The 24,295-nt window shown below is 36.0% G+C and overlaps 1 protein-coding gene across 4 annotated transcripts in view; it reads right to left on the reverse strand.

Annotated features, from left to right (window-relative positions):
- Nucleotides 1–24,295, reverse strand: part of LOC128240846 (mucin-4-like) — a 95,219-nt gene that overhangs the window by 39,317 nt on the left and 31,607 nt on the right. The window contains exon 1 of one of the 4 annotated variants that reach the window (XM_052957779.1): nucleotides 22,365–22,456. The exons of 2 other annotated variants lie outside the window; for them this stretch is intronic. Coding sequence is in view for 1 of the 2 variants with exons in the window: in XM_052957777.1 (XP_052813737.1) it covers nucleotides 12,342–12,371 (30 nt within the window). In the remaining variant the exon portion in view is untranslated. Of the gene's footprint in view, nucleotides 1–12,341; nucleotides 12,483–22,364; nucleotides 22,457–24,295 lie in introns of those variants that run through there. One more of the 4 variants, XM_052957777.1, reaches the window with a different exon arrangement.

Consider the following 24,295-nt stretch of genomic DNA (forward strand, 5'->3'; position numbering starts at 1 on the left):
TTGTCCTACATTCAATATTTTGTCCTACATTCAATATTCTGTCCTACATTCAATATTTTGTCCTACATTCAATATTCTGTCCTACATTCAATATTTTGTCCTACATTTAATATTCTGTCCTACATTCAATATTTTGTCCTACATTCATTTTTTTGTTCTACATTCAATATTTTGTCCTACATTCAATATTCTGTCCTACATTCAATATTTTGTCCTACATTCAATATTCTGTCCTACATTCAATATTTTGTCCTACATTTAATATTTTGTCCTACATTCAATATTTTGTCCTTCATTTGATATTTTGTCCTACCCTCAGTATTTTGTCCTATTTTTGTGCTACGCTCAATATCAATAAATTAATGTCCTAAGCTCAATATTAATATATTTTCCCATGCTCGATATTTTGTCTACATTCGCTGATATTATGACCTCTTCTTCGCCAGTTTTTGGATAAACTACTATAATAGTTTCTTGAACAATAAAAAACATCAATAATTCAAATAAACAGTTTGTTTATATTGTTCAGTAGCTTACCAATAAACAATCGGCCTTTTCCAGGGAAACCAATTATCAGTCTAATCTGGCATTCCTGACATACTTCTTGCCAAAATTACCCTCTTTTTATTACATTTATCATTTATTACCGTTATAACAGTTCCACCTTAGAAATGGGTGGTCACCAAAACAACACAGCACGCCTTTGAAGAACAGGTTTTATGAGGGAAAAGATAAGAAACTGGGAACCAACTCCGATTTTCACATCATTCTGCTACAAAATAAAAACTGAGAAAGTACCTTAAATTCGGTATGCCCCATTTCAAGGCCATGCTTTTAGAGCATGACTGTTACACATAGCCTGCTTTCAGTAACCATGTAGAAAGACCTAGCTTGACCCGAAAAAAAGTAACAGCAGCAAAAAAGAATAAAAAAGCGTAGAATATTAATTTTACATTTGCCTCGAGTCTTCTATAATACTATAGTTTAGAGAATTTTTGCTGTTCATATCATATAACCTGCCAGGGGCTATGACATCATTGTTTATTTCATTATTGCACTCTGATTCGAAAAAAGTGCGACAAAATTTAATTAATGATATACAACATTACAATTACTGGCTATTTAAGTATTGACTGCATTGTTTTCATGAATCATATAAACATCATGCTTGCAAATATCCTGAGCAGCACTAAAGACCTTCGTGGAATTTGTATGTAAGAACTCAGAAGAGTGATTGCTAATAGCAAATTCCCCAATATGCTTAGCACTATAGTGAACTTGGTGATATTTGTACACAACATGCATGAGGACACCCTTGATCATTTTTCTAGAAGTTCTAGTGCATTTTGTGGAAATTATAAAAAGTACTAACGGGCTTCATTGACTTTCATGTGAAATCCCATGAGGGCATATGTTTGGATATCTCCCAAAAAGCACTTTCTAAGCACACTTCATGGAATTTGCAAAACAAGAACACAGGAGCGAATGCTTGCAAATCTCCAAAGAAGTACTAAGCATGCTCATGAGAACCCAAAAGGGCAATGAGGACATCCTCCCAAGAAGCACTAGCACACTCTTGAGAACCCAAGAGGGCAATGAGGACAGACTCCCCAAAAGCACTAGCACATTTGTGAGAACCCAAGAGGGCAATGAGGACAGACTCCAAAGAAGCACTAGCTCACTCGTGAGAACCCAAAAGGGCAATGAGGACAGACTCCCAAGAAGCACTAGCTCGCTCGTGAGAACCCAAAAGGGCAATGAGGACAGACTCCCAAGAAGCACTAGCTCACTCGTGAAAACCCAAGAGGGCAATGAGGACAGACTTCCAAGAAGCACTTAAGCATGTGTGTGAGAACCCAAAAGGGCAATGAGGACAGACTTCCAAGAAGCACTAGCACACTCGTGAGAACCCACAGGGCAATGAGGACAGACTTCCAAGAAGCACTATAGCTCGCTCGTGAGAACCCAAAAGGGCAATGAGGACAGACTCCCAAGAAGCACTAGCTCGCTCGTGAGAACCCATAAGGGCAATGAGGACAGACTTCCAAGAAGCACTTAAGCATGCTCGTGGGAACCCATAAGGGCCATAAGGACAGACTTCCAAGAAGCACTAGCTCGCTCGTGAGAACCCAAGAGGGCAATGAGGCACTAGCTCGCTCGTGAGAACCCAAAAGGGCAATGAGGACAGACTCCCATGAAGCACTAGCTCGCTCGTGAGAACCCAAAAGGGCAATGAGGACAGACTTCCAAGAAGCACTAGCTCGCTCGTGAGAACCCAAGAGGGCAATGAGGACAGACTCCCAAGAAGCACTAGCACATTCATGAGAACCCACAGGGCAATGAGGACAGACTTCCAAGAAGCACTAGCTCGCTCGTGAGAACCCACAGGGCAATGAGGACAGACTTCCAAGAAGCACTAGCATACTCATGAGAACCTAAGAGGGCAATGAGGACAGACTTCCAAAAAGCACTAGCTCGCTCGTAAGAACCCAAGAGGGCAATGAGGACAGACTTCCAAGAAGCACTAGCACACTCGTGAGAACCCACAGGGCAATGAGGAAAGACTTCCAAGAAGCACTAGCACACTCGTGAGAACCCACAGGGCAATGAGGACAGACTCCCAAGAAGCACTAGCTCGCTTGTGAGAACCCAAGAGGGCAATGAGGACAAACTCCCAAGAAGCACTAGCTCGCTCGTGAGAACCCAAGAGGGCAATGAGGACAGACTCCCAAGAAGCACTAGCTCACCTGTGAGAACCCACAGGGCAATGAGGACAAACTCCCAAGAAGCACTAGCACACTCGTGAGAACCCACAGGGCAATGAGGACAGACTTCCAAGAAGCACTAGCACACTCGTGAGAACCCACAGGGCAATGAGGACAGACTTACAAGAAGCACTAGCACACTCGTGAGAACCCACAGGGCAATGAGGACAGACTTCCAAAAAGCACTAACACGCTCGTGAGAACCCAAAAGGGCAATGAGGACAGACTCCCAAGAAGCGCTTTTTTAGTGCGACGTTGAATTTTCATGGAAGAACCTTGAAGCAACAATAAGGCATGTTTGGCAATATTTTTATAAACATTTGGAAGAGTTACATAAAATCATTAAAAGACTCTGAAGCGGCTGTTTATATAGACTATCTCATGAGAATGCAGAAGGGCAAGCTTGCAATCTTCCAAGGAGCACAAATTAAATAGCCTGCTTAGTGTATTTTTTTGCATGTGAGAAAGCAGCATGAACACAGAATATCATGCAACTTCATGCTCAAATGTAAATTTACAGAATTCTAAAGAATCATAAAAGTGCTCAAGACCTGAATTTCACCTCTTGATTTGTTGTCCACTCCCCTCTTAGCTAGATTTAAATTTGGCTCGTCAATTGGACTCAGTGTTGCTTTATAATTTTGGGTTGCTTTAGGTCCATCCAGTATCCCGCCAACCCTGGGGTGATAACCATGTGCTAACTAGGGGTAATCATCCCCTTCCTGGATGTCCAAAACCTTTCACTAATTGACAAAATTCACACACAGTCTCCATATATCACTCCGGTGACAGCTAATTTACCTTGTAACAATGAAAGATGGTTCAACATTCTGTTGTCCGAAACAAAATAATTATCTAATTTTGAAATATTTTGATGGTCAACATAGCAAATTTTGTTTGTGTTTGAAAAACTGCAGGATTCCAATTATGTATAGTATGTGTATTTTTGCATCTTCTTATTCTTGAATGGGAAAACATGGTATTTTGTAAAATCATTAAATTTCAATTGAAGGGAATGACCCTGTCCATCTCAGTTACAGATGTTTCGTAAGTAATAATTCCGCCCTTTAAAACAGTCGACTTGCTTAGTTTTCTAAAATGTACTCTAATAATTCTAAAAAAAACACACACACAATCAAAGTTAATATGAATGAATCATCAAATTCATGTCTGCGGAACAACGTTACTTGTAGAACTTGAAGTAACATTTAATACAATGATTTTGACCACAACTTGGTTCAGAGTTTACAAGTTCCACTTAGTGTAATAGACTTTGCAGAACAAGTCGGTCCCATATTGTAATCTTTTCTCAGAAAATCAAGGCACAAAATATCAAAATGATGATTTCCAAAGCCAAAGTAAATATTAGGACCTAAAAATATTACTGCATATATTTGTAATGGCACTCATAGACCCTGTACTCAAAACTCCAGGTGAATATCTTTGAACAGTTTCTGAGTTATGACCATTTAAGGTAATACATGATATTTTTACACCTCCATAATTTTCTGTTTTAAATGTTTATTAATCTTTTTATGGTTCATAGGCCAAACCATACTGATATTTTCTATTCCGATTTACCGCTCCTATATTTCAAAAAATGCGAAAATATGTTTAAAATTTTTAGGGAGTGCTTTTTTACCAAAAATTAACAATTTAAAAAAAAAAATGTTCCATCAATCTATGCAAAAAATATGTCCCTAAATAAAATTATGTCTCTAAAGAAATAAAACAATATTACTCAATAATAGCTATGCATGCAATGACTAGGATTTTGTGATATTTCTCTGGGTCATTGTGAAAATCGAGCCCACCTGGGTATAATATAACCTCAATGTTTACTGTCAATTAACCATCTATACAAAACCATTTTATGAATGAAAAATGATATGTGATAAATGTTATTTCACACATCGCTATACGATAACAGTCACTTTTATGTAAAACGTTTTAACTCAGGTCAGCTGTGAAAATAATATACATTTCACGTTTAAATTAACAAATTAACACTTGGGCTCAAAATAGTTAATAAACATGAAATATTTACCTTGCGTTTGAACATTCTATTGAGGTTTACGATCACACAAAATATCCAGAATTTCGTTAAATCATGTCCCATCAACACAGCAATCTCTCAAACTTACAAAATCTAAACACATTTAAGCCTTACATCATGTTTGCTTAACACATTTGTTAAAAAAAAATCCCTCACTCGCGACCACAATACGACTTCATATAGTTTATAAATCATCCATGTTTTAATATATTTATTATGCTGCACAGTTCCCTGAACGTCTTTGAAAGTTACATATGAAATTATCATATTTAATAACCATGGCACACTGTGAATTGAGAGATATTAAGATATGGTAGAAGGTTTTGAAAAGCTACATCCAAACATCCACAAAGAGCTTTAAGCCACCCTGACTGCACTCTGTCAAATATTGACCTGTTTTTGAGGTTTAACTATTACTGTATACAGTTAAGAATAAAAGAAGTATAATGAAGCATAATTTATGGTATACCAAATAACTAAATATTTAACTGTTGAAACATAGACTTAACACTCAGAGCTGTAATAACACAGTTTGCAATTAAATCAAATATTTCTTAACTTTAGTGAATATAATGTTTGAACATTGACATTCCCTTACCACAAAATTGTAAAACCAAAAGGAAGTGTGTTGCAAAAACATAACTACATAATTTAATGTCAATCCTTCTTATGACTAACTTATACATTTTAGTGTCCACTTTTAAGAGTGCCTATTTGCCATGCTTATAAAACATTCTTCAACATAAACACATCTCATCCTTAAATTAACAAGGAAAAACTGTCCATCATTAGCAGAGTTCTGCAGGAGTGACGGATGGTGAGAAAAAAAGGAAGAGAGATAAATTTTCTTTTTTTTTTATCTGTATCTTATAGCCACAAAAAACAGATCTCCTCAGATTTTTATGTCAGTTGAAGATATGGCAGCCACTTAAAGATCCTCTGATGTTTATCGCCTCTAATATTTTCCAAAAGGTCACATGGCTTCTCTCCCATCGTGACCTCTAATGAAGGAGTTCTTGAATATACAGCCCACTGGGACTGATTAGGCCTTACTGTTATATTAGCTGTGTACAGATAGCCAAGACTAGGCCATTATGAGCAATTAGCTTCTGAAGTTTAGGCTTTCAACCTACAATCAGCAATAATGTCTGATTCTCATCATATACATTGAAGCCCCCATACTACCAATATGTTAATTAGTTTATTTTGCTGTTAAACCCTTTGCTCATAATGTGGGTTAATTTTTTCATGGCATGAAATAGGTTTCCTTGGTGACAGATTATCTGACCATTATTTTAACATGTAAACAGTCAAAACTAGAGCTACCATGAAAATGATGTCAGTATGCTATAAATGGAATATGCATAATAATGCTAATGGCCCTTAGGACTTCGATCAAACTTATAGGCATGTTGGTCATAACCAGCAGATAAATCCTATTGCTTTAGTGTCCAGTTGGTCAAATAGGTCAAATACAACATCATTTTATCCCTTATATGAGATATCATTGATTTAGAGGCCAGTGGGTCAAATAGGTCAAGCACAACATCATTTTATCCCTTATACGAGATATCATTGCTTTAGAGGCCAGTGGGTCAAATAGGTCAAGCACAACATCATTTTAACCCTCATATGAGATATCATTGCTTTAGAGGCCAGTGGGTCAAATAGGTCAAGCACAACATCATTTTAACCCTTATATGAGATATCATTGCTTTAGAGGCCAGTGGGTCAAATAGGTCAAGCACAACATCATTTTAACCCTTATATGAGATATCATTGCTTTAGAGGCCGGTGGGTCAAATGCAACATCATTTCAACCCTTATATGAGATATCATTGATTTAGAGGACTATTTGGAAATTAATTGTTCAGCTTGCTGCACCAGATTTGAGCAATTAATTTTCATACACTACAGACCTCCAATTTTGTTTAACCTTAATATACAAAACAGCCCTTTTATGGCCACAAAAATCCCTGAATGCCAATCTTTCTTGTCTTATATTTGATGAGCAATATAAATTTTATAGTCAGCCATACAATATGCTTGTGTTTAAACTTTAATGCTTGTTCAGGAGTTTCCACCTGCATTCACAATGTTTAACAAATCTCTGACATTAAAAGTTTTATAGCTATTAAAATATGTCATGGCATACTGATCAAACTCCGATACCAGGTAGGTATTACATTAATACAAACATTTTGAAACACTGTCAGACAAGTTGGAAGCTAAAATCTATCCGGAACAAATGACTAGATAGTCAGACTGAACCATAAAATTGCCTTATCTTTATGTTTGTGAATGAATGACTGAGTAATATAGGCCTTAAAATGTATGGGAAAATTGAAAGACTCATACAGATCTTAAATATATATATACTAAATAAAATCCACTTCAACATAATGGTGATGCATCCATTTTGTTGAATAATAATATTTGCACTAATGGTATATTCTACATTAATGTGTAATGTTCCGCTGTAGGGGGAAGTGGGTTCATAGTAAGTTGATGTACTTGGTAATATGAAAAATGGCGTAACTAATTCTCCAATTGAACGGAGAACATATAAGACCAGTCGACCCCTTCAGGGTTGAGCATGCTTTTCTCTGAAGGGATCTGTTGCATCTTTGGCCTCGCATGTCACAAATTTAAAGGTAATGAGTCTTTGTAAGGCTGCCCTTGTTTGTCTGCTGTTACCCTGAACTACCCCATTAAAATGGCCAGCCGCCTTGTCAACTTTATTTCCATCCGTTTTCTACAGAGTGGGCAAAAAGATGCAGTTGCTTCAGAAAAAAAATCTGTACATCATTCAACCCTCATTATGCCTGGTTTGCATTTAAACAGGTGCTATTTCTATCAATTCCGCGTGTTTCAGTAAGTTTTACATTCACTTTTTGTCATATCATTGACAGCTAATATTGATCAAGTGACCTTGCTCATTTAATTCGTGGAGGGAACTACTTTTCCGCCTACTCATTCCCAAAATTTTGGGTGGGGAAACCACAAACCACCATATTTTTTAATTGTGGCCTTAATGGTTCAATAATTTACAAAAAAAACCCATTTAAATCAAGCCTAATCTGCCTACTATACTGTATGAGGAGTGTTTGGGTTGAGCCCCACTATTGACTGCACAAATTCAGGTTAACCTTCTAGTAAGCAATGCTATCATAAGACATGCAAGGAAACCTTTCCTAGGACAAGCACATCCCAAAAGTAACACAGAGGTCCTGGGTCCTGTTAAAATAAGGATCATTAGGCATTGAAGATTGTAAATTTCCAGGTGTAACCCTGTTGTCAGTGTAAACTGTGTTTCTATAAGAAATATTGTTATCACATTTATCTAACAGATCCTGCTGGTATATTAACGGTGTCCCTGAGCACCTTTAAAGAGCATTATAAGATTTAAGGTCTCTTTGAAACAGAACCCTGGCCTAAAAATGGACAAATTATAATTCAAATAATGAGTGAAATAAGTTTTAAATTTTCAATGAGATGGAACTTAAAGATGGCCCAGCTATTTCCTCCAAAGCCATATTCTTTTAAGTGCTTAATTCCAATAAACAAAGTTGCTAACAGCATTTGATTTCACAAAGAAAAATGGCAAAAACATTTCATAAATCAGTAATTTAACTCAGATTTTTCATTTTGGGTCAACCATCTAAACCAAGTCTAACTAAATTATACACAAAACGAAGCACATTTGATATTTTGAAACAATAGATCTCCTTCATAAAAGAATAAAGAGGCTTTGTGAAGATTTCATATTTTGTTTTATCAAATATCATGCCGTGCAGATATTACAGTAGCCATTTGGCCCCTGATATGTAAAATACGTAAATCTATACTGTTAATGTCTTATCACAGGTTGGCATGCACCCTCCGAACATGTTCCTCCTGATTTAGCGCTGTAATTTAATTTTGAAGGCATATTTTTTTATAAATTGTACTTTGTTCTTCTAGGAGATGTGCTGTTAAAAAGATTACCAATTTAATCAGACTTTGGGTTTACTTCTGTTATGTGGGCTAATTTCATACAAATTTAGAATTAAAATTCCTTTTCCGCAATAACTGTTTCCCCTTTTAAAGCAATACATTTAATTAAAACAAATTGAGAACTATAATGTCATCCTTAATTAGCATTAACAAGAATGACTAGAATCAGAGAATATCCTTATTTATAGCTTGTTATTTCTTGCACACTAAAACGGCAGGTCTTGGACACAATGTCAAACTGTCAGTTAATATGACGCTGTTAATAATTAAAGCATTAAAATTCCTCCTTGTAATTTGCTGGTTGCAGATGTTACAAGCCCAATTGATAGATACATCATAGATTTAAGCCAAAAAAACCTAATGTTTTGTTTCCTGTTATATATACAATTTTGTTTGAAAATTATTATATAGTTTTCAAAGTGTGAATATCATTATTGTATTTTAAACATACACATTCTGACATAAATGTTGACAGGAAAGTTATACAATACAAATAAACTGTATCACTTTGCACAAATAATTGTGCCACATGGTTTAATTATAAAACAAAAATATTGGCAGTGGTAACCAAAACCACACTTTTTTTTTGGCCTTTTTTACAGAAACAATCTTTAATAGCAACTGAATCTTTTGTGGCAAAAAAATAGTTATTGACCGAACATATCAGACTGCAAGAAGAAAAAAATAGTTTTTGCAAATAATACAGTATTTGGGTATAATACAATACCATTTGGTCTAGCAAGAGCTCCAGCAACACTTCAATGCTACATAGTTTCAACTTTATACACCATAAATGACTGATGGCAGTTAACATCATCATGACTTCATTCTCATAAATGACTCTTGGTTGTTAATCAAGTCATGATAACTTTCACCCACATTCTGTATGTAATCAGTCTGCACATAATGTCAACAGCCATGTCAACATTAAAAGGTTATCTACAGGCATATCACCCAGTTTTCATCAGTACTCAATGATATCTTAAAGGCCCATACATTCCCTTTTATTCTAATCCCCAATGTATCTGTCAATGAGTCTTCAAAGGAAATGAAGCTTAAACACTTAACTTTACCCTGCAAAAATCTGCAGCCCTCACAGGAGGCTGACTGTTTTAGCCCCAAAGCAAGGCATAAATCATACTCCCATTTAGGTAAAACATCCAGAACCTGACTGAGGCCCATTAATCCATATGTTATGCAACTCTTTGTGACCAACAAAAAATATTGCAAAAATATTGCATTTCTTCTGAAGTTTAAAACACCATTCTTTTTCTAATTTTCTTTTGATGTGATTAAAATTATCATTAAACTTTGACAAAGGCTATGTTCCAATAAACTCATTTCAATTTTTTCAAAACTCAAAAACGTTTTTATATCTGCTTATTTCAAAACTTTAGCTAATTTGTTTTTAAGGCTATCATCATTTAGCTGAGGTTGCATTGGTTTGTTTGGATAATTAGCCCCTATTTATTTGATCAAGATACAATTTGGTTATTTCTTTGTATGATAACATATAAACTTTCTTCCACTCCCTTCATTCATTCATGCTGCTCCTTTAAACAAATATGAGTTACAATCATATCAGCTGAATGACTTTTATGTAATATTTAATAACCCATAAATAACAATCCCTTCTCTATTGTCCAGCTGTTTGACTGACCACTTCAATGGTCAAGGGATGAATCAGAAGGACCGGACATGGATGTTTACACTCCCCTGATTATTGCCATTTTATGGTTTTGGGGTTGACAGTGATCATTACTTTTGATGGCCATAGTTTGTAAATGATGTACGTAATACTGACTGCATATTTGCCAAATGAGAAAGCATTGTATCAGAAAAAATTGTTCAAATTTGAAAGTATTTACAATAAAGAAACAAATACAAATGTGTTGAAAATGCAATAGGCAAAGTTCAGAATTTTAACCATAATGGACAATCAGCCCCTCCCTCCCCCCATTTATGTCTTGGTTGAAGTGATCTTTTCAATTTAATATGCTATAGGTACTTTCTGGTTACAAACATACAATTATCTTCTATATCAACCCATGTTCATAAATTACACCAGAATGCACAATTTAATACTACAATTATCCAAAATATCTTGTGGTACTTCATAATTTTCAGTGTCAGTGGGAGGGGGTGAACATTAAAAGTTGCGCCTTCTAATGTCAAATCCTGATTCCAAACCTGTTCGGTACCTGTGGGAGTGAGAATTATAATATACGAATTTGTTCAATAAAATGTGTCAAATTATTATTGTTGCCCAACCGCAACTAAATATCAGATGCAGCTTAATTGACATTGAGTATTATACCTAGCTACTTACATTCAAACTAAGTAATGTTCCCATCAACCTACCTGAAATCAAAGCCAACTACAAAGAAACCATTCTTTTTGTAAAACAAAGATAATTAATTATTACAAATGTAGACCGATCTGATTATCGAAAAAAGAACCGCCAACAAGACGGCGGAAGAGTATTTTAACACCACATACATGCAAACCAGCGACACTCGAGTATTCTACAACCATGTACATCGGTTAATTAGTGAAGATATATGACATTCATCCAAAGGTACATGCAATGAATATTAATTTGCATTAATATAGTGATTTTGATATGTAATTATAGTTGAAAGCAAAGTTCATGGCATTCAACCATTTCTATCATGAATGATACTAGACTTTCAGTTACTTTGTAACACAAGAAGTTTGAGCTAAATATTTACAAGAGTTATGAAATTAAATACCTGTTTTTAATGTAAATGTTATAAAATCATGTAGTATATATAACTGCAGTACATTAGTGATAATAAATGACACCCTCTTTAACAGCTTTCCACTCTGTCTGTCTTCGGTGTGTCTTTTAATGCGTCTGTTGATATGTCTTTATATATCTCATTGAGTCAGTCTGTGTCATGCTGATCTGTTTGTCTGTCTGTCTGTCTGCCTGTTTTTCTGTATGTCTGTCTGGCTATATGTCTGTCTGTCTGTCTAAATGTCAGTTTTTCTGCCTTAATGCATGTCCATCTATATGTCTGTTAGTCTGGTTGTTTCTTTGTGTCTATTGTCCAGATTGTCTGTCATTCTATCAATACATCTGCCTGTCTATCTGGTTGTATAAATCTCATATATGTCAGTCTGTCTGACAGGCTGGCTGTTTCATTGAGTCAGTATGTCTCATGCTATTCTGTCCATATGTCTGTCTACCTGCCTGTCCATCAATTTGTCTGCTGTCTGTCTGTCAAATTGTCTGTGTATCTGTCTGTCTGTCTATCTCTGGCTGGCTGGCTGGCGGTATCTCTGTTTGTCTCTATGTTTGTTTGTGTTTCTGTGTGTCTATCTTTCTGTCTATATGTCTGTCTATTTGTGTATTCATCTCTATCCTCAGTCCATCTATCCATATATTCTGTCTCAGCCTGTCAATGTTTTCCTGTCAGCTACACAATCTCTCTACCTTTTGATTTACATTTAGCAAATTTGACATGAAAATCTATTAAACAATTTATAGCAAAGCTTACCTTGAATGGCTTAAAGAACTTTCTCGACATTTCTGCAGCGGAGTTCTTGTCCCTGTGCTTAGTGTATTCCAATTTGTGATAATTAAGATATCAACAAAAACTTATAATACATAAAATCCTTAATTATGCATTCCCGTGCCAATAATTAATCACTGTTTAAATCCTCATTTGATACTTCCAAAACCATTACAGAGACACTTCAGTTAACAAATAAACCATTTTTTCTGCCAAGGGTTAACACTGAAATGTTAATTTTTTGGCTTCATTCCTGAATCTTAATTCATCCACTATAATCATCATGCATTTAATGCAAAATGCACAAAACATGGGTCATTTAAGATTGGCGGTGTGCACAAAGAGGTTTTCTTAATTTATGAAAGGCATACAAACTTGAAAATTTAAAGTCAAATATTTGGTGTCCACTTGAACCACAAAACTGTTCAGACAATGTTTAATGTACATTCATTTATTTGCAGATGAACCTCAATTGTATTTATATACGACATTCTATACATCCTCAAATATTCATGTTAATTTTATGTTTTAGACTTCAATATTTCATTCATATTCTTCCATTTATCAACCCTTTTAAACACAATATTTAATAAACACATAACAAAATGCAGAACTAATTTTAATTTCAAGCCTTTCCAACTTGAGCTAAACACACACTCTGACTTAAAAAGCTTGCATGTAAGGCATTTATTTTATAACAATTTGATATCCGCTAATTTAAACAAAATGTCTTAAGAAATCACAAAATTGCTCTTAAATTGTCCTACACTCAAAGTCTCATAAAGCAATCAAAGTTCGGTGCATTTTGCAAGTCACTTTATTCAGTGTTTCATGAAATCCTCCACACACATAACGCTTTATCTCTCCTTTACTATCATGAAGTGTGACAAATCACATAAGATACTACATACAATTTAACTCACTCTGGCGTTGACCCAAGGACAACTGTGACAATGTTCGTTCATAATCGCATTTGTCATGATTTTATTACTGACATCACATAACTTTTATAAGTGTGACTGAATTGGAGTCTGCTCAAGATAAATGGACTAAGAGGTTTTAATCGGCTGGGGTCTTTAAGCTCAACCAAATTATTATTGGGTTCAAGCCCAACCTGAGGGTTGATACTTATATTTGGATTCTGACCCAACCAGGAGCTGTAATTATTACTAGGTTTCAGCTCATTTACAAGGGGCATAATTATTATAGGGTTCCAGCTCATTTACAAGGGGCATAATTAGTATAGGATTCCAGCTCATTTACAAGGGGCATAATTATTATAGGGTTCTAGCTCATTTACAAGGGGCATAATTATTATAGGGTTCCAGCTCATTTACAAGGGGCATAATTATTATAGGGTTAGAGCTCATTTACAAGGGGCATAATTATTATAGGATTCCAGCTCATTTACAAGGGGCATAATTATTATAGGGTTCTAGCTCATTTACAAGGGGCATAATTATTATAGGGTTAGAGCTCATTTACAAGGGGCATTATTATTATAGGGTTCTAGCTCATTTACAAGGGGCATAATTATTATAGGGTTAGAGCTCATTTACAAGGGGCATAATTATTATAGGATTCCAGCTCATTTACAAGGGGCATAATTATTATAGGGTTCTAGCTCATTTACAAGGGGCATAATTATTATAGGGTTCTAGCTCATTTACAAGTGGCATAATTATTATAGGGTTAGAGCTCATTTACAAGGGGCATAATTATTATAGGATTCCAGCTCATTTACAAGGGGCATAATTATTATAGGGTTCTAGCTCATTTACAAGGGGCATAATTAGTATAGGGTTAGAGCTCATTTACAAGGGGCATTATTATTATAGGGTTCTAGCTCATTTACAAGGGGCATAATTATTATAGGGTTACAGCTCATTTACAAGGGGCATAATTATTATAGGGTTAGAGCTCATTTACAAGGGGCATTATTATTATAGGGTTCCAGCTCATTTACAAGGGGCATTATTATCATAGGGTTCCAGCTCATTTACAAGGGGCATTATTATTATAGGGTTAGAGCTCATTTACAAGGACATAATCATTATAGGGTTCCAGCTCATTTACAAGGGGCATAATTATTATAGGGTTCTAGCTCATTTACAAGGGGCATAATTATTATAGGGTTCCAGCTCATTTACAAGGGGCATAATTATTATAGGGTTCCAGCTCATTTACAAGGGGCATAATTATTATAGGGTTCCAGCTCATTTACAAGGGGCATAATTATTATAGGGTTCCAGCTCATTTACAAGGGGCATAATTATTATAGGATTCCAGCTCATTTACAAGGGGCATAATAATTATAGGGTTCCAGCTCATTTACAAGGGGCATAATTATTATAGGGTTCTAGCTCATTTACAAGGGGCATTATTATCAGAGGGTTCCAGCTCATTTACAAGGGACATAATTATTATAGGGTTCCAGCTCATTTACAAGGGGCATAATTATTATAGGGTTACAGCTCATTTACATGGACATAATTATTCTAGGGTTCCAGCTCATTTACAAGGGGCATAATTATTATAGGGTTCTAGCTCATTTACAAGGGACATAATTATTATAGGGTTCTAGCTCATTTACAAGGGGCATAATTATTATAGGGTTCTAGCTCATTTACAAGGGGCATAATTATTATAGGGTTCCAGCTCATTTACAAGGGGCATTATTATCATAGGGTTCCAGCTCATTTACAAGGGGCATAATTATTATAGGGTTAGAGCTCATTTACAAGGACATAATTATTATAGGGTTCCAGCTCATTTACAAGGGGCATAATTATTAAAGGGTTTGAGCTCATTTACAAGGGGCATAATTATTATAGGGTTCCAGCTCATTTACAAGGACATAATTATTTTTGGGTTCCAGCTCATTTACAAGGACATAATTATTATAGGGTTCCAGCTCATTTACAAGGACATAATTGTTATTGGGTTCCAGCCCAACAAGGAGCAGTAATTATTATTGGGTTCCAGCTCAACAAGGAGCAGTAATTATTATTGGGTTCCAGCCCAACAAGGAGCAGTAATTATTATTGGGTTCCAGCTCAATAAGGGGCAGTAATTATTATTGGGTTCCAGCCCAACAAGGAGCAGTAATTATTATTGGGTTCCAGCTCAATAAGGGGCAGTAATTATTATTGGGTTCCAGCTAAACAAGGAGCAGTAATTATTATTGGGTTCCAGCTCACCAAGGAGCAGTAATTATTATTGGGTTCCAGCTAAACAAGGAGCAGTAATTATTATTGGGTTCCAGCTCAACAAGGAGCAGTAATTATTATTGGGTTCCAGCTCACCAAGGAGCAGTAATTATTATTGGGTTCCAGCTCAACAAGGAGCAGTAATTATTATTGGGTTCCAGCTCAACAAGGAGCAGTAATTATTATTGGGTTCCAGCCCAACAAGGAGCATTTATTATTATTGGTTCCAGCCCAACAAGGAGCAGTAATTATTATCTGGTTCCAGCTCACCAAGGGGCAGTAATAATCACTTGGTTCCAGCCCAACAGGGGCATTAATTATTACTTGGTTAATGTTATTAGTAGTTATTATTGAATAAAGCAGAACCTGGAACAATATTGTTCTCCTGGTCCCTCAAAAAGGACGTCATGCAGTCTGCAAAATTGAGCTAAAGTAATGTGGTATAGATTAAAGAAAGGTTGCTATTTATAACCTCATTTTGTGACAAACGTCCAACAAAATACCAAAATAAATTCAGCTAAATATCTAGAGAGTGTGAGTTATAAAACATATATTCTATAACTTCTTATAAATATTTAATTTGAATAAAGCAATTAAAGGATACAAGCGAAGATGTATGCCAGCCTCATCATGTATTACAAACTCAAACATCATGAAACAAAGTCTCTAACTGCGTGCACTCAATTATATTCCGCTTTGTAACCTGTGTACTTCACAATTTATTTCATAAATTTCATCAAATAATCCACTTCTTCGTTAACAACCTGGTTAAAACTGCTTACAACCCCATAATAATGAACTTAAAGGCAACATACTGGTTTCTGTGATGAACCCATTATCCAGGAAAATACAGACCTAAGGGCCCCACGCTGGGACATATGAATGGTTGGAGCTTCCTCATAGGCAGGGAGAGACAAAATGCATTAAAACGCTGACAGAAATGAAATCCATTTTCATTAAACAAGTACAATATAGGATGGTGGGGTTAATGATGGAAAACAAGAGCAGTGTGGAGGAAATTCCAATGCACATCTGGGTATTTTTTCCATCAAACAAGGGTCACAACTCAACAATTATTAAGCCAGAGTTATGGGCCTTGCTTAAGTGTGCGTACCATCTCTAACAACATTTTTACCAAGTTTCATTTCAATAATAATGGCAACATGTTAACCAAGTTTCATTTCATAATTATTTTGAAACAGGTTTTGAGTTGATGCACAACAACAACAATAACACTGACAATGACACCAAGACTATCACAATACTAGATGAGCTATATTTAATATGAATTTTAGTTTTTGCTGAATGAAATTACGGAAGAAAATGCAAGTTAATAGATTGCACCTTTAATGAAGGTTGAAAGTGAACACATTTATTTAGTCAAGTTTGTTAATAATATTTAGCTTGTCAAGTTTTAAGTAAAAACTATAGCTTGTTTCCTTGATGAAACTAATTACAACATTGTTTCATGTTACCGAAAGCAATGAGGACGTGTAAGAATTACAATAACATTAAGTATTAGGGCACTTAATTCTGCTCAAACAATAGGGCCGACATTGTCAAGATTACGAGAAATTACTACTTACTTGCTTATTTCGAGATCAATTAAGCTAGTCTTAAATATAGATACTAATATATTTAGTATTAATCATAAACTCTAATGAAGCCTAAAATGAGAATAAATAGTCTCAATTAATTCATAGAAAATATGAATGTGCCTGAGGGGTGGGGTGGTGGAGGGCGGAAAACAAACAAAGACAAAGACTGAAATTCTGTTCGTCTAAATCCTACCCCAGGAACCACATGATTTTACAAACCCAGGGAGAAAGAACTGAGTCCAGCCAAGTCATATCTCACTAGGCCAGTCAAAATCCCATTTGGAACTCCTCGGCCATTTTCTATCGAAATCAACCTCGGATGTATGCTGGTACATCAGTAGAAGTAGTTCGTAAAATTTTGAATGATATAATTAATTAAATGGTGTTTTAACATGCATTTGTATATCTAAGTTTAAACTGATTCCCAGTAAAGTGTATTTTTGCAAACATAATTAAGATTCCCAAGAGTTAAGTCGTTAAGTTTCACTGCTAAATTCAAACTACTACAAGATCTACTTGCAGCTTAGTTAAAGTGTAAAGACTTCTGACTTTGTAAACCATCCATATACATCCAAGGTTGTTTTCGATAGAAAATGGCTGAGGAGTTCCGAACGTCAAAATCCCTCCTGTCATGAATAAGTGAAAAAAATAGCTATTGTTATTCCACTATATTGTTTTCTCCCTGATATTCACATTGAGTCAGCGGACTTACAAGATTACAAGAAAAACCTATCAACTTAATGATAAAATATGCTTTACATAAACTCCTCATTACTTATTGCTAATTGGAGATCAATTGGTCTCAGGTCTTTCAGAAGACATGCAATTTCTTCATTAATCAAGGTCTCATGTTACCATTCTTCAATTAAACCATGATATACTTCTATCAGTCCAGCTCCTGTCAGCCTCAGTCATGACATCATGACAGGGTATCAGAGAAATGCTAAACCGGTTTGGAAGAATTATTTAGCTTTGACAGGGTAAATGCCATTAAAACTATTGATAATAAATAAGGGATTCAGACACTTAAATGTATCAGAAGAAAATGTCATTATTTCAAAAAACCAGTTAACTTAATAAGGAATTCCATTGCAATTTAAACTTGAGAAACAATAGCGTGTTATTTATTTAAAGACTTAAAACAACTTGGATGATTAAATATTGGCAAAATTGTTAGGTAAAAATAACCCCTACTCTTTCGAGAATCTGTTCATGAGCTGAGGAACTGTTATGGAAATTTCATGAACTGTTCATGAACTAATTATGAGAATGTATTTTCCATGAACGATCCAACAACAATTCATTTAACCTAACGTCATTAATTTCAAGTGATGTTCATCATAACAAGTCCATTAACCAAATTTCATGAAATTGAAATCATCAATTATTTATCAACTATTATGTATTTGTCGCAATTCCTAGCACTAATCCTTACTTAACAATTCACAACAAAACATGCCAAAACTCACCCAATATCGATCAAAGTCGGCTAATACGAGTTTCTGCTGTTTTGATTGGCTACTAAACTCAAAAATACGGGATAAGAGGAATTGACTATTTTCATTGGCTGTCGAAACTTGCCCTAATATGAGAATGCTGCATAAAAAGGCAGCCATTTTGTTTTCCTTTTACAGGCCAATACAGTTGATGTCAGTTATACAAAAAACTCAGGGCCAATTTGAAATCACTGTATTAATAACATTATATTATCATTAAATGTTTTGAACAGTTCTGTCACACTTATGCAGGTGTTTTACAACAATTGTTTACCCTAAACTCCATTTTATTTTGCTCATACATCTTCAAGAATAAATACCCCTTTTTCTGAGGTAATTTTACAGAGGTTCATTACCCAAGTTTTAAACCCATCAATTATACAAGAACTCATCAATACAAGGTCCTGGGTGTTAATGCAGAGGCATGCTCTTCTAGCCTAGTTAAAGGGGAAAAAACTGCAGAAATGTACATGCTGAATTTAGCAATTTCTTACTGCTGTGGGGCATAATCATTTTTTATGAGATTTTTTTTTGTCATTAAAAGCATTTGTGTGAGAAAAATCACTTAAGGCTGCAAAATCGTAATCTGATACTGGTTTACGGCATAATCAGGCCCTCTATTAAACTGCTATTATAAATTGAAAAACCAGTCAGTTTTCTAGTAAACTGACTTTCAATGATGAATTCTTAAGTGCTTAAATTTTGCTTATATATGCCTGCAACATTTAGAAAGTGAAGCTAAAGGCCAAAGATTTTAAAATAGTGTGCTGTTAACAGCAATTATCACTAGCGGATTAAGAGGGGACGCAACTTGCGCGTTCCCCCTCTAAAATTGTCCTAGTAAGCTATTAAATATGGGAGAAAAAAAGTAATAAAATACGCTTAAATGAACCTTTCTAAATAAAAATTGTTAAAATTTCTTGTGGCAGTAACCTCAAACCTCCTTACAAATAGTTTATGCCATATACTTTTAGTTCTGAGGTAGGGACGTACATCAAAAGGTTGCGCCCCTTAGTTACACCCCCCTCCAATGTCAATTGCTGGATCTGCCCCTGGTTTTATGAAAATATAATGAGCATAGTAATAAAAGCACCATCCAACATCAAATTGTTACCAACTTTCATTTGAACCCATCGTTTCACCTATTCGAACCCAATGTTCCAGAACATGTACCAAATGTACACAATGTACTGTAAAAAATATAGAGGATGAATTTTACCAACATTCCTTGCTGTTCTTCCCATTATGGGGAAAGACGACTCCCTGGTTGAAAGGCAATCCATGGAGAACCCAAAACAAACACTACATAGTAAGACAGATCTTCCCTCCTGGGTGGTAACAAAAAAAAATTAAGCCAACTTGTAGCAGGGTGTAGAGGCTTAGTGGATTAATAATGGGTCTCATTTTTCTGGAGAAAAGAAATCATTTGAATTTTAATACCCCATTTATGTACCTTAGAGAAATATCAGTAATAAAATCTCAACACAGTTCTCTGATTTATTTTACACAATGGAATATATATCAGCAGAGTGCATTGCATGATGTAAAGTTAGTCCACATTAAAAACATTATCAATAAGTCTTGGTGGAATTCTACAAAATGCATGTTTATATTGAAGTTTAATGTACCTGGCTGGTTTTATGAGTAACATGCCATAGATTCACTGTGTTAATAAAAGCTTGTTGTCATTAAGTGAAGTAAGAAACATGCATTGAATTTTGGATCTTTGTTTAGCTTGCTGCAATCACTGTCCTTTGCTTATACATGTCACAAGCTTGTTGCTATGATTGTTCCCAGATGTTACTTGTAACAAGCATGCTGTAGCAGTGTCCCTTACTGTAACATGTCACAAACTTGTCCCAAGCATTAATTGTTCTTTGTTATTACATTTACAAGTTTGCTGTAAGCATTGCGACTTGCTGTTACATGCCACAGGCTTGGTGAAAGTTTTGTTCCTTGCTGAAGCATGCCACAGGCTTGGTGCAAGCTTTGTCCCTTGCTGAAGCATGCCAAAGGCTTGGTGCAAGCTTTGTCCCTTGCCGTACCATGCCACAGGCTTGGTGCAAGCTTTGTCCCTTGATGTACCACGCCACAGGCTTGGCGCAAGCTTTGTCCCTTGATGTACCACGCCACAGGCTTGGCGCAAGCTTTGTCCCTTGATGTACCACGCCACAGGCTTGGCGCAAGCTTTGTCCCTTGATGTACCAGGCCACAGGCTTGGCGCAAGCTTTGTCCCTTGATGTACCACGCCACAGGCTTGGCGCAAGCTTTGTCCCTTGATGTACCAGGCCACAGGCTTGGCGCAAGCTTTGTCCCTTGATGTACCACGCCACAGGCTTGGCGCAAGCTTTGTCCCTTGATGTACCACGCCACAGGCTTGGCGCAAGCTTTGTCCCTTGATGTACCACGCCACAGGCTTGGCGCAAGCTTTGTCCCTTGATGTACCACGCCACAGGCTTGGCGCAAGCTTTGTCCCTTGATGTACCACGCCACAGGCTTGGCGCAAGCTTTGTCCCTTGATGTACCACGCCACAGGCTTGGCGCAAGCTTTGTCCCTTGATGTACCACGCCACAGGCTTGGCGCAAGCTTTGTCCCTTGATGTACCACGCCACAGGCTTGGCGCAAGCTTTGTCCCTTGATGTACCACGCCACAGGCTTGGCGCAAGCTTTGTCCCTTGATGTACCAGGCCACAGGCTTGGCGCAAGCTTTGTCCCTTGATGTACCATGCCACAGGCCTAGTGCAAGCAATGTCTCTTGCTGCAACATGCCAAAGGCTAAGTGCAAGCATTGTGTCTTGTTGAAGCATTCAACAGGCTTTGTGCAAGCAGTGTCACTTGCTGCAACATGCCAAAGGCTTTAGTGCAGGCATTGTACCTTGTTGTAACTTTCAACAGGCTTAGTACAAGCATATGGTCAAGCATTGTTATCTTGTGTAAAACACCAGCCACACTTCAGACAGGCATTGAAACATATTGCATCTTTAGTCACAATTGTTGTGTGTTACACAGATGAAGAGACTGATACTCATTATTACAGACAAAATGCTGTGGCCCATATAATTATTTTGGTCTTAAGTAGCATAGTTTGTTATCACAATATTCACAGTTACCCCCCTAAGATTAGTTTCAAGATGATCATGTTGAAGTGGCTTTGATAACAAAGGTAATCCATTCATAAGGGTTGATAAACCAAGAAAAAAAAATCAAGCATGACTCAGCTCTTCCTTCAACAGCTTATTATCAGGAAGATATGATATCAAAATTGCATGGTAGGGAAGCTGATTTTACAGATTTGTAAAAGATGGCACCCTACAGTTGTCAGTTATCTGCTAAAGTAACAAGTTAGCAGGCCTAAGTGTCAATGATGACAGACATATTATCTATGCTTGTCAGTATGACCTACCACAGTTTTTTTAATATATTGGGTGAATATAGTGTGGGCTTTTGCCAAAAGGTACCAAAACCTTCTATATTTTAATGTCATTGGTACAGTCTGGCATTTAAACCTGACCTAGCTTAAGTAAGGGTTTGAAAACTCAAGAGTCGACAATGACTCCCAGTGTGGGCTGCATCTGCCATCCCATAAAGCTTTTTCCTATCCTAAATCTGTAGGTTACAATTGGATTTCAAATGTTACTACAAAATTTTTGATTGGTCACTCATATATAATTTAAAAATACTTGACTAGTGGGTATATTACATACCTCCAAATTATAACAACAGCAATCAACAATTGTTCGGTTAGCGCAGTGGTTGGTGCACTCGCTTCTCACCTAGGGGTGCCGGGTTCGATTCCCTGCCTGGGCGCATGCATGTGAGTTTTGTTTGTCGGACAAGTGGGTTTCCTCCGAGTACTTCGGTTTCCCCTACAAAACAAGACCACACTCTCATGCAACATTGTGCAGACAAGAGTGATTAATATAAGTTGCAATAGCTTGCTTCAAAATTATTGAAAGATAAATAATTTCAAAATAATCAACAATTATGCACTGAGAGACGTTGTCAATTTACAGTCTCAGTACAGCATTAGTGAACACTATTTTATAGTATTGCACCAGTTCTTAGAAGTTTTTTGCCCACTAAGTAACATTGTAATCCAGTTATGTCTAACATCTCTTCCATAATTGCTACTAATTAACACAATGGCTTGTTAAGCACATTTTTGCTTTGAAGTGGAAACTGACTTGTTGTTTATTAATTAGTACGACATAACCTGTAAAATCAGGTTGCCAATAACCTGTGACAGAGGTAAGAGCAGATAATTAATGGGGTCAGAAGGAATATGCCAAGAATTTTAATAATGTGAACCTTGAGCTGGAATTTTCTTTAAATGTTACAGGAATGACTTAAACCTTTGACATCATTAAGCCTCCAAACACCTGGATAACCAGACCACACAATGTATGTATGTCAAGATAGTGTGAGTGAGTGAGAAACATCAGCCAGTGTTAAATAGCACTTTGAACAAGAGCCTGCAAGCCAATGCTCTGAGGCAAATATGTTGTTTCTTCATCTTAGTCAAACAAGGGAAATAACTCAATCATTATTAATGATTGAGTAAATGGGCTTGCATGCTACATATGTGGGTTTCATCGCTACGATTATTACCAAAGTATTTTGAAGTATAGGCAAGGTCTGTAAGTTTTGTGCACAGCCCCAGCTACCAATAACGACGCCAATACTGTCACAATAACTCAACTATTCTTCTTAAAGATTACACTACACTACACTACCTAATTTATAAGTCTTCATAACTTATAGGACCTGCCATGAGTTTTGATTTTAATTTAAATCATATGTAATTAAACCAACTTCATCACAACTTTTTTTTTAACAATATAAAATAATTGTAGTGTGGGTGTCCCAAGACAAAACCACTCAACTTCGGAGTTCGAATATTATTTATTTATACGTTGTCGAATGAAACCTAAAACATATAATAAAACATATAAAAGTATATGCTAACATAATCATATTATTAATAACACCAAATACAAAGACAATGGACAGTGATCGGTAAATATATCAAGGGAGACTTCGCGGTTAAATACATAAAACATTCTAAGAACTATGAGCAATAAACTTACCAGGCACGTCTAAATAATAATTAAATATGAATGAATATTTGAGCTCAAAGATAAGAGCGAATATTAAATAAGTAAGAATATTTCAGCTCAATGATAAGAGCGAATATTAAATAAATAGTAACAACTGTTACAATTGAAATCTTGACTTGCGTCGATGATGATTCAGAACGGAATGATTTACGTGTATATATAAATAAGGGCGTGTGCAATGAAGTGGGAAAAAGGGGAAAAGGCATTATGAACCAATCAATCACTCTATAAATTTAGACAAACTCGCATAACCAGTATTCACGCTCTGACGCACTCGGACATAGACGGACATTGACGGACATAGACGGACAGTAACGCACAGAGGACAATAACCACGTAGCACAACACTAAACACGACGATACACAAACAATACAAAACGATATACGATATAGAACCATACCAAACGCACAAACTAATAAAATACTGAAATATGCACCTTGCTACATAATATTGCAACAAATTCTGTAAAATTGTTCATAGGTTAAGCAAATTTCAAGTATTTTATAATGGTGTCCAA

Source organism: Mya arenaria, chromosome 7 (assembly GCF_026914265.1).
Source record: "Mya arenaria isolate MELC-2E11 chromosome 7, ASM2691426v1".
NCBI lineage: Eukaryota > Metazoa > Mollusca > Bivalvia > Myida > Myidae > Mya > Mya arenaria.